Raw genomic sequence first — 12,739 nt, 5'->3', positions numbered from 1 at the left:
CAAAATACTCATTTTGCTCTGTTGTAAGAGGATTTATTTAAAGGTCGTAATGTAAGAAATAACAATTGCGAATAACATTAAAAATAATAAACCATGTTGAACCAGACTAAATTTTCATTAAAAATGCTTTTTCATATCCAAATATTAAAATGAAACACGGGATCTAACTTCTTTTGTTAGGTTAGCCTAAAAGCTTTTTAAAAGCACTTTTTATACTAGTGAAATACTTTAGGTACTGAAATATTTCCAAGCTCTCGTAATTCGGTTATTTATTTCGTAGCTGAAATAAATTGGTCCGAATCAGAAGTCACTACTTCTAAGAGTGATTACGCACTGCATCCGATCCGAATCCATGAAAATACTTTCCGAAATGATCATAGAACTATTTGTAAAGTAGCTTACGCACTAGCTCTGACTTGCGTCATCCGAGTTCTCGCCGTCATCCTGAGAATATCTCGGATGTACCTCGGATACAAATCGGACATGTGACGTAGATATGTCAAAGTTGTCGATTGAATAGCTTGAATTGGATGAGAGATTGGATTAGTGCGTAAGCAATATCCGAATTCGGTTTGAGTTTTTTTGTATTCGTATTTTCACGGACTCGTAATCGGATGAGTGCGTAACCACTCTTAAATCATTGTAATCATCATACTTGTATAATAATATCTCAATTTCAGTGGATATAGTATCCTTCAAAAATAAAATGTCATTAAATCCCAAGACTTCTCCGTGTAATTTAGGCGCTTATAACTTTGTACTACGGTCCCTCTTAAAATTTTTCGTATGAGAAATGTTTTCAGGGGCTTAAAATATTATATTTATGAACGTTTTAATATTCAAAGTAAGGGGCACGGAAAACGAGCGACAACGTAACTTTTGTAATTAAGAGGCTATTCAGACAGACCACAATCTGGTGGTAAAAATTACGCCAGGGTGGTGGTTGTGTGTGAATCGTCTCGCTACAGTTGGCTGAAATTGCGTTGCAGCCGCAAATGAATAAGAATGAATGATGTTGGTTGTTGGGGTGTTGGTCGCTTGCGTACGAATGCAGCGAGTAGTTTAGCGTTTGTAGCGTTTGTGTCGTCGGTATTGACCACACGTTTACGGCGGCCGCTAACCGTGACTGCAAAATGCACGTGTAAACGAAGTACGCGTTTTCATACAATTTTGTACCCGGCATCAGCGATATTTTTAGCTAGTGTGTTTATGGTTGCGGCGCGTCTAAACGTAGCCTAACTAAGGCAGGTTTACAAAAGTAGCACGTTTAATGAGCTCATTTCGGACTTTCAGGAAAAAACCAGGGATTTAGCGGACTTTTTGTATGGAGAGAACGTCGACCTGACGCTTACGGTGAAAACTTTGAAATACTTTGAGTATGTATGGAAAAGAACTCATGGCAGCGACCCGCAGGTATTATTTAGATGTTTTATGTTTAAAAGGTGTGTTTTTGAGTTGCGGCAGTATAAAAAGATGAGCCAAAAAATCCTTATACTACTACTAAGTCTAAGTCATTGAGACAACTCAGGATAGTCAATAAAAATAAAGTTGTGGTAACACAACCGGCGAGTGCAGCGGCCACCAGCGTCGAACGGGTCAAGAGGCGCAAATGGCAAAATTCGATCGGAGCTTCATAATTTTGTGCCTTTTGGCGTAGAGACCTTGGGGCCGTGAGGCCCGAGGGCTCGATCTCTTTTTGAGAAAATTTCGAAAAGGGTTATCCAGTATCGGGGACCCGAAAACTGGCAGATCTACCTTGGGCAAAGAATTACATTAGCCATTAAAAAGGGGCAATGCTGTCAGTATCTTGGGTACAATGACTCGCTGTGGTGGTCCGATGAGGTTTTATGTTTGATTCAATTTATTTTAGTTTTTAATTATTTTTTTACTTTTATTTAGATTTAAGAGTAAACTAAAAAAAACTATATATAAAAAAATAATAATATGTTATTGTACTAGTTTCGTATACAACTTATAATAATTGCAGAAAATATGCCGAGGTCTAAACTCGGCGCTAATGGAAGATACGCTCGTTTTCATGTACGAGAGGGCACTCCGCGAGGTGCCGTTGTTTGGCAAAGTGGAGCGCTCTTTCATCAGGGTCATTACGCAGCATCTCCACGAGATGTACTTCCTTAAAGGCGACACCGTTGTGCTGTGCAAGGACTTGCAGACTAATATTTATATCATTTATAGAGGCAAGGTAGGGTTTAAATATTATGAAAAATTTATGCATAACTTGTGGCACGTTTCAGATCATTAATGACTGACGATGATGTATGTGTGTTGTGTGTGTGTGTGTGTGTGTGTGTGTGTGTGTGTGTGTGTGTGTTTGTGTGGGTGCATGGTGCGTGCCTGCGTGCGTATGTGATACACACACGCCATACGCGGAGTGTCAGAATTAAGAGGGCTCTCTCCGTCACTCGTTTCATACAATCGTAGTTCCAATTTCATTTGAATATTAAGCAACCAAAGTCCATGAAATTTTGCAGACATATTCTAGAAACTAATATCTATGTCTGTGGTTTTCCAGATTTCTGTTAAAATATTCGGTTTCAAAGTTACGCGGTCTTAAAAATTTTCATACAAATCTTTGAGCCCCTGTAATTTTAAAACTAAATATTTTTAGAAAAATCTAAAACACCACAGACACAGATATTAGTTTCTAGAATATGTCTGCAAAATTTCATGGACTTTGGTTGCTTAATATTCAAATTAAATTGGAACTACGATTGTATGAAACGAGTGGAAACGAGTGACGGAGAGAGCCCTGTTAACTTTCAAAGAGTTTAAAAGTAATTTTTCTTCTTTATAATATCACCTTTTATCAGTGTTTTTTGGACTTTCCAAGCAAAGGAGTAAGTTTTCAGGTAGACGTTTTGAGTTCATACAATGAAATGATAACATGTATGGGACCTGGTGGCATGTTTGGTAATTTCTCTGGAGTGAGTAGTGTACTTTATTAAACTTTAAAACATTAATAAGACCTTCAATGATCTTAAATAATATTATTATTCTTATTCAGCAACCAGTCTCAATATCTGGAGTAGCGATATACGCAAGCAGAAACTTAGATTTGCTAGCACTGCCTTCCCAAACGTTTTTCAACCTCGTCAAATACTATCCAAAGATTCAAGAACCGTTGAAGAAGGCATTCGAAATATCTAAAGATTACATTTTGCCCATATCAATGGACAACATGGACGAGGATTCCTCAGGTGAAAAATTGGAATCAAACTTTTCTTTGCAAACCTTGTTAAAAGTTGTCGTGAGTTCGACGCGCTATTTTCGCTACGTGAATTGAATAGGACGAATTATATTCTGTAGTGCCTATAGTTACATACTGTAATTTTATCTTGTATACCTAAAATCTGTGCCATGTTTATGGCCAAATACATTTTAAATGATGACACATGGCTCCAGGACCCTGAGCCGCAAGAGTCGTGGGAGACGTATTTTTCAGTTGATATATATTTTTTCGGATTACTTGGTCACGTAATCCGAGACTTATACCTCGCCTCCTCAACAGCACTTGCGTAACTCTTACCTCTTATGAGAGAGAGAGAAATATGAAAGATGAGTTAAGAGTTTGTTTGATAGAGAGAGACGTTTATTAAATTTTGGACGCAGCATTGTGCGAGCTGAATTGCACTCTATGGTTTGGTAACAAGAGTCACTATTTAAAAAAACGTATTTGCGAGTGATCTTTACTTGGGCATCGGGCACGCCGCAAAAACGTCTAAGCGAGGTGCCTTCAGCATCGATCTATGCATCTTTTTCAGAAAGATCTTTCGAAGATTACTCGTATTCTTAGATCGTGATCTTGCTTCTAAAGTCACACGCTTTTTAAGTAATGAAAAATGCATTCTCACAATACCTCTCTTGCAGTTTGGAAGTTATTGCGCCTCATACGGGTGCTCTCGTAGTATGCAATTACCATTAGACTCTTTTTTCAGGTGACTCAGATTTAGATTTGATGTCACAAGATTCAGCGTTTGATTCAAGAAGCGGTTCCAGTCGATTTGGATCATTAGGTTCGTGCATTTATTTAAAACGATTATAAAATCACACTAATATTATAAAGGCGAAAGTTTGTATGTGTGTGTGTGTGTGTGTGTGTGTGTGTATGTTTGTTACTCCTTCACGCAAAAACTACTGGATGAATTTGGCTGAAATTCGGAATGGAGATAGATAATATCCTGGATTAGCACATAGGCTACTTTTTATCCCGAAAAACCAAAGAGTTCCCACGGGATTTCGAAAAACCTAAATCCACGCGGACGAAGTCGCGGGCGTCAGCTAGTAAAATATATTTTTAGATATATGCAGAATCAGGAGTAACCGACATAGATCAAAGGGTTGCGAAGCTGAAGTGCCACATAGTTCCAAAATCGATAGACGAGGGGTCCCTAAGTGTTTGAATGGCGATCTAACACTGGAAAGCGCAGCGTTCCCCTGTTTCCCACTAGATGGCCATATGACATCACACGAGTCGTAGAGGACCGCTGGATTCAGGCAGTGCAAGACCCGTACAAGAGGCGTGTGGAGTGTGAACCCTACAAAAGACCTATGTTAAGCAATGGACGTCTATCGGTTGACGATAATGATATGTTAAGGTCTGTATAATTTGAACCCAACGCTGTATAACTATAATTTTACCCATAATTGCGCCGAATTATACCTTTCTTTTCAGGAGGTCATTATACGAGTAGTACATTAGCTACTGCTCAATCAGCAAGCAATATGAGCCAATCAAAATCTGTGACGAGTGTTGTGTCTTATCGGAGCTATTTACATGTTAATAACATATTAAAACCGGGATCTAGTTTGTATCAGGTATGACATAAAAAATCCTCAGTTTAGTGCTGTACCTATTGTATACACAAGTGTAAATAAAAATTTTCAACACCTCCGACAAATCATTTTCAAATAAATAATTATGTATATGTCGGATCGAGCCGAGGATTGTTTAAGAATTGATGAAGGCAGGCGAAGATCCTTAGGGTCTGCTTCGATTACTAGGCGATCTTCAGACGTGTTAAGAACAATACTTCCGTTTACTGCATGTCACAACTACCAGCGTAACTAGGTAAACCTAACCTAACCTACCAAGACCGGCTCCTCCACCCCTTACACCGGTCCCAAACCAACCATCTAACCTAACCACCACAATAACAACTCGTTTAACCAACAGTACCACTTTAGGTAACCACTACTCTAAAACCTACAGTACGACAGACTATTCCTACTGAGAAGTGTCCTCGGCAACAACCGGACGAATAATGCCTCGCTACGCACAGCGTGTCTGATTTTATAGTCCAACGACGACAGTGGGGAGATGACGTAATGCTCAGTGAGCAAAGTATTGACAGCTAAAAGTCGGTACCGCCGACACGGCCATTCTGACCTGCGTACGTCCTCGTACGCTAAATGTCACAAAGCATGTGAGGACAAAACCATAACCACAAAATCACTATACCGCTCGTCTATCCTGACTAGCAGTTAACTGTCAATGAACATCTTTCTCATTCTAAACCTGGACATCAATGTCCCCTCAACCACTCAACACTAGTGGACCGGACATCAGCGTCCCCTCAGTCAGTAAACCTCCGTAAACCAGAAACATTACAATAATTAACGTACAATGCTATTGGTTATGATTCTGACCATCACGGCTTTTTCTAGGGCTCTTTGGCTTGACTAATTCATCACATCTCAACACTTAGGAAGTTGACACAACCAACCTAGGTTAAGAAATCACTTTCAACTGATCATCTGTCTAAAAAATAGGCTAACACTGCGAGAAGAATCAAAACCTAATTACAAGAACCTATCTACTGACATGTCGCGACGCGAAATTTAGTTGAAACGATTCTAAACTACAGTTCATATGATTAGAGCGCAATTGCTATTGCAAATCTTAATCAATCATGATCTAAACATTATTCAAAACTAATTTACCACTGGTTCGGAATGCCACAACCTAGCGAGAAGAACCAGCAAGAAACTCGGTGGCGTCTAACTGAGTCGTTAATTTCATCTTCACGAGAAAAGATCTCCTTAAAGAATCATTGCATTGATACTTACATCTAAATAGATCACATTATTGACTTCTCTTTACTTCAAATGTCGCAATAGCTCACCTTCTCCACTCTTTGCGAATTACAATACTAAAAGCCATAGTATCGTGCGCTACGGCGCCTCGAACACTATCCATAAAAGTATGCAATCGCCACACCACCGCGTATCCCAATCAAGGAATCGCCAGTAAGTGCCCGGTTTCCGAATGCAAGCTATTCGATTTCATGGGGAAACTCATTGTCCCAATTTATTTTAACTCTGCACAAGAGTCATCAATGATTCTTTACCAAACGGATTACTTGATTCCAAAACTGGTTTATAACGTCATAACGATTATCACAAAAAGAGAACCAGAAAACAAAAGAACTAATCACAAGACTTGGCATCTAACTGAACTTAAAAACAATTTTTTTTTTTTTTTGTTGTTGTTAAGGATATGTGGTTAACTGTAACTGTGCGGTGTCTATGACAGTAAAACTCGTTTAACATCGTCGCGTCACGGCCATTCTGACGCGCGACCGTCCTCGGGAGCTAGTACGGATTAAGCGCAAACAATCCCTAACCAATGCTGTACACCGCAGTTGAAGACAAAAAGAAACAAGGTATTCGCACATGGGTTTAATGTGGGTAGGTACCAGAAAATCCGATTATTGGTTCCATTTAGCTCAAACACATCCAGTGCTATCGAAGGATAACCCCATCCAAGCACACGATATGTCCCGCCAGTATGTGTAACAATGCGTGCCACAGCACTGCCAGAGAGTAGCCCTAGCCACGTACGTACAATTCGCACTATTACACATAATCTAAACCATAACACATTATCAGAGAGTTGCCCTGACTTAATGTGCAGCGTCACGACACACGTAACCAAATAATCGTAAAAATAATCTAATGTGGGTAATCCACTTCTGATTTCGCCGCTTCTAATGATTATTAAGATTGAAGCATGATCTAACCACTAGTAAACCTGGATAATAACTAAGCGGATACGTCAGGATAGCAACCTTTAGATTAACTGAGCCTTCGTGGGCGTACTAACGATATTCTTGGACTATCAAGTGATATAGTGTGATTGTAACGGTTTCAGTAAATACTTTGAGAGTGTCTTTGCCAAATCAGCAAACTCTTACGACGCGATGAGTGACTCTAACTGCACTGTGAGTCAATCTGCAAAATCACCATTGACGAGAATAATGTACTCAAGCTTCTCAAAACTCTGAAAACTAACAAGGGAGCCGGTAGTGATGGTATTCCACCTATTTTCCTGAGCAAGTGTGCTTCAAATCTGGCGAAACCTCTCACGATCATCTTTAACCACTCCATAAACGTCTACGGTAGTTTCCCAGACATCTGGAAAGAAGCGCTGATAGTCCCCATCCACAGAAGCGGATCTAAAACTCAAATAGAGAATTACCGACCTATCTCTATCCTCAACGTAATGAGCAAGTTGTTCGAGTCAGTTATTTACTCTTACATATCTCCAATCATTTCGAGATCTATCCCCTACGAGCAGCATGGATTTATGAAAAACCGTTCCACTGTCACCAACTTAGCGGTCTTCACGGACTATGTCTTGCGGAGTATGGATGAGAGACACCAGGTGGATGTGATCTATACGGATTTCGAAAAAGCTTTCGACCGTGTGGATCACGTGATTCTGCTTCACAAGCTAAGCATTCTAGGAATAAATGGCAACTTACTCCGATGGCTAACTTCATATATAAAAACCCGTATGCAGGCTGTAGTAACAGGCAGCGCTAGAAGCAACTTTATAACCATTCCATCAGGGGTCTATCCTAGGTCCCCTTCTATATAATGCCTATCTATATGATATTGGTAGCTGTTTTAGCCATGGACAATATTTAATGTTTGCTGACGATAAGAAAAACGTTCCCTTGAGGATTGTTATCGGCTACAAGAAGACTTAAACGCCCTGAGTGATTATTATGTCAGGAATAGAATTATCGTTAACGTTAAAAAATGTCACCACATAACTCTTTCTCGTAAAACTAGCTCTATATCCTTCGACTATCATATAAACGATGTAAACATAGCTAAAGTCAAAACCGTCCGAGACCTGGGTATTAAAATTGACGCTAAACTATCGATGAATGAGCATGTCGAAGTCGTAGCGGATAGAGCTTACAAACAACTAGGTTTCATTAAACGCGTTACACGTACTTTCAGTAATATTGAATGTATAAAAACCCTGTATTTTGCATATGCTCGTAGTATTCTCGAATATGGGTGCAACATTTGGTCACCGTATTACATTATACCTACTCAAAGATTAGAATCAATACAAAAACAATTTCTTAAGTACCTGGCGTTTAAAGAATTCAAAAATTTAGCAGTTATAAAGAAGCCTGTTCGCATTACAAAATTGACTCACTGGAACTTAGAAGAAACCAAAGTGACATGATGTTGCTACAAGCTATTTTGACTGGACAAATTGACTGTCCTAGCCTGCTGTCAGCTTTCTCACTCAACGCTCGCTCCTTTAGGCCTCGTAAACCTCAGCTACTTTGCGTACCGAAATCCAATACAAACTACGCCCAAAACTCCGTACTTCTACGCCTGGCGCGAACTTACAATAAAACTTACTCAGATTTTGACCTTTTCCATCAATCAGGCGTGAACCGTGTCGCAATCAAGAGGTGTTGTCGGAACGAGCGCCTCGACAATAGTGCGCGTGGCTTCGCAACGCACTGTTTTATAATGCTGGCGACCGGACCGTCCCTACCATGATTCATGGATTGTCCGATATTGTTCGTGCTCGCCTTCGTTGATCAGCGCCGACATGGCCATTCTGACCACAGGTCGCCCTCGACCTGCCAAAGAGAAAAAAAAGAACACAGTACCGTTGTACGAAACAGATTACGCACGGAAGCCCTCATCCTCGTTGGACACGACTAATAGTGAAAGTAAGGAGGCCCCTGTCCTCAACTTACGTCACAAAACACAAAAGTAAGGAGGCCCCTGTCCTCAACTTACGTCACAAAACACAAAAGTAAGGAGGCCCCTGTCCTCAACTTACGACACAAAACACAAAAGTAAGGAGGCCCCTGTCCTCAACTTACAAAACACAGAAGTAAGGAGGCCCCTGTCCTCAACTTACGTCACACACACAAACGTCACAAAACACAGAAGTAAGGAGGCCCCTGTCCTCAACTTACAAAACACAGAAGTAAGGAGGCCCCTGTCCTCAACTTACAAAACACAGAAGTAAGGAGGCCCCTGTCCTCAACTTACGTCACACACACAAACGTCACAAAACACAGAAGTAAGGAGGCCCCTGTCCTCAACTTACGTCACACACACAAACGTCACAAAACACAGAAGTAAGGAGGCCCCTGTCCTCAACTTACAAAACACAGAAGTAAGGAGGCCCCTGTCCTCAACTTACAAAACACAGAAGTAAGGAGGCCCCTGTCCTCAACTTACGTCACACACACAAAGCGGCAATATTAAGATTTTGAAAAAGTGCAGATTACCTTTAGTACTGCGTAGCTTTCACCTCCTGGACTTGAATCAGATGTCCTTGTCTTTGTCACCATTAACCACTCGTTTCCAGATATTCCAAGCTTTGGTAATTGATTCACGTATCTCCAAGAGTTTTGGCTCGACCTTGCAACAAGCCAGCTATTTTCTTCGATGTGGTTAGGTGGAGCTGAAGAGGCTCCACGGTTCATCCCGCTTCTGATGTCGGATCGAGCCGAGGATTGTTTAAGAATTGATGAAGGCAGGCGAAGATCCTTAGGGTCTGCTTCGATTACTAGGCGATCTTCAGACGTGTTAAGAACAATACTTCCGTTTACTGCATGTCACAACTACCAGCGTAACTAGGTAAACCTAACCTAACCTACCTAGACCGGCTCCTCCACCCCTTACACCGGTCCCAAACCAACCATCTAACCTAACCACCACAATAACAACTCGTTTAACCAACAGTACCACTTTAGGTAACCACTACTCTAAAACCTACAGTACGACAGACTATTCCTACTGAGAAGTGTCCTCGGCAACAACCGGACGAATAATGCCTCGCTACGCACAGCGTGTCTGATTTTATAGTCCAACGACGACAGTGGGGAGATGACGTAATGCTCAGTGAGCAAAGTATTGACAGCTAAAAGTCGGTACCGCCGACATATATCTAGGCAACGTCCATCTTGACAGCTTGACATTTGTCAATTGACACTTGAATATTATGAACCTAAGGGTTATCTAACCTTCTTTTCTACAAGAAAACTAGAAAATAGCTGATAACTTTTAAACGGCTGAACCAATTTTTTTGGATTATAGCTAAGAACACTCTCGATCAAGCTACCTTTCAAACAAAAAAAAGTAAATTAAAATCGGTTCATTCGTTTAGGCGCTACGATGCCACAGACAGATACACAGATACACAGATACACAGACACACAGATACACAGATACACACGTCAAACTTATAACACCCCTCTTTTTGGGTCGGGGGTTAAAAATAACACATATTATACGAATATTAATAGTAATATAAGTTAGATAACATAATATTATGCTATTTAATTTGTTATGTTATCTAATTACTTATTGTTTACAAGTATTTTACAAGATACTGTCAATTATGTTTTTTGATTTTTATTACCTACAAGTAGGTATCACAATAGTAATATAAGTTAGATAACATAATATTATGCTATTTAATTTGTTATGTTATCTAATTACTTATTGTTTACAAGTATTTTACAAGATACTGTCAATTATGTTTTTGATTTTTATTACCTACAAGTAGGTATCACAATAATTTGCATCCCCTTTTATTCATTTTAGGTATCCAATATTATGAATAGTTATAATATTAATGTAGGTATAGTTATATTTGAAAATCTACGAGGTAAATTAGCTAATTTAAATATTAGGTTGTACCTATACAATATCCAAAGGGGCAATGCTGCCCGCATCTTGGGCACAATACCTCGCTGCGGTGGTCTCGATGAGGTTTTAGATTTAATTTAAGTTTATTTTACAGAATTCATTATTAATAATTAGTATAATTACTAGAATAAATAAATACAAAATAAATTCAATGATTTAATACCTTTTTCAGGCGTTTGGATATTTGACTTGCATCATGGCAACTGCGAATTACGTCCTGGCTTTATATGAATTGGTTACTTTGAACGATTGCTATATAATATTCTGGGTCCAATCATTTTTTGATATATATTTTTATATCAACATTTACATATCGATGCATCAGGTAAACATCAATTACATAATAGCTAATGCCCGGAATGCGTTGCAATGCGACTGATGCGTCACTATTTCAGAAAATTCCCTTTACGAAAGTCATGATAACAACTGTACTTTTCAACCCAATCGGATGAAATATAGTACAGCATAGGCAACCAACAGTCAGACAGACATACAGACAGACAAATATATCATGCAAGATTTTGAAAAAAAATTAGTAGGTATTAAGTAATAGTTTGCTAATGAATAATTAATTATTTATTTAATTACAATAACACCGAAAAAATGACATAATTTTATTAACTCCCGATTCGCTTACTAATTTTATTACTAACTTATCAATATTCTTACACTGGTCTATAAGCTCCTTTTCACTGTATGTCAACGCATTGTATTCTTATATAAAATAATTATCTAATGGCTAATGTAGAATATTTTATCAAATCTGACTAATTGAATACAATAAAAAATAGGGCAAGAATTAATAAAATAATACGTATAATACGTACTAATACGTAACTTGTAATAGGGTGAGCTCTGAAATTAATTGTAACATTGCAGGGATACCTTAATAGACACGGCAACCTCATATTGGATGCTCCTAAATGCCGCGCCAGGTATTACAGACATAAACTGTGGGTATGGACCGATCTGCTTTGTAATTTCCCATTTGAACTGTTTGGGTTCTGCTTTCCGTACGTTTCTACGTTTATTAAAAACTTTAAGTAAAAAATAAGAAATTATACATTAGTAATCTTAGTAATTAGGTACACTTATATGCAAGAATATCTACTGAATCGTATAATTAAAAACAAATATAAGTACTTAATATCTCATTTGGTAAGTTATTATTTGGGTAAGGCATTAATAAGAGTATGGAACATGTAATGTGATACTGCCTTGGTCAGGTATTCCCTTATATAATATCGGCATATTTAACTAAACTAGAATAAATTATGTGATAATTGCTGAGCAATATATTGGTTTGGTATACAGATTTACCAATTAATAAGAGTATGGAACCTGTGATACTGCCTTGGTCGGATATTCCCTTATATTGGAATATTAACTAGCCTATATAAAACAGCCTAAATTATCTAATAATTACCAGCAATATATTGGTTTGGTCAAAATTACAGATTTAATAGCTAGACCAGTCGAACTCTACAATATTAGGTACTTCCTTACGCTAGCTAATTATGTACAATCAAAATGTATTATGTACAATTATGTACAAAAGCTTATTTTGCTATAATATAAACCAGACTAATCTATAATATGGTAGCACGCAGTACCACACAGCTAATCCAAAAACCACTCGACGCACGTTTCGCCCTGGCACCTGAGCATCCTCAGGAGATGTGGACCTTACAATGCCTAATTGCAAAGATTTCAGAAAGATTTGAAGAGATTGTAA

General features: G+C 38.7%; 1 protein-coding gene across 1 annotated transcript in view; it reads left to right on the top strand.

Annotated features, from left to right (window-relative positions):
- LOC123871756 overlaps positions 1-12,739 on the top strand; it is a 47,309-nt gene that overhangs the window by 23,103 nt on the left and 11,467 nt on the right. Inside the window, exons 32-39 of the mRNA XM_045915704.1 lie at positions 1,294-1,413; positions 1,988-2,203; positions 2,871-2,945; positions 3,026-3,218; positions 3,957-4,034; positions 4,694-4,836; positions 11,177-11,329; positions 11,884-12,017. Coding sequence (XP_045771660.1) covers positions 1,294-1,413; positions 1,988-2,203; positions 2,871-2,945; positions 3,026-3,218; positions 3,957-4,034; positions 4,694-4,836; positions 11,177-11,329; positions 11,884-12,017 — 1,112 coding nt within the window. The remainder of the gene's footprint in view (positions 1-1,293; positions 1,414-1,987; positions 2,204-2,870; positions 2,946-3,025; positions 3,219-3,956; positions 4,035-4,693; positions 4,837-11,176; positions 11,330-11,883; positions 12,018-12,739) is intronic.

Source organism: Maniola jurtina, chromosome 14 (genome assembly GCF_905333055.1).
Source record: "Maniola jurtina chromosome 14, ilManJurt1.1, whole genome shotgun sequence".
NCBI lineage: Eukaryota > Metazoa > Arthropoda > Insecta > Lepidoptera > Nymphalidae > Maniola > Maniola jurtina.
This window is presented reverse-complemented; position numbering and strand designations above follow the sequence as displayed.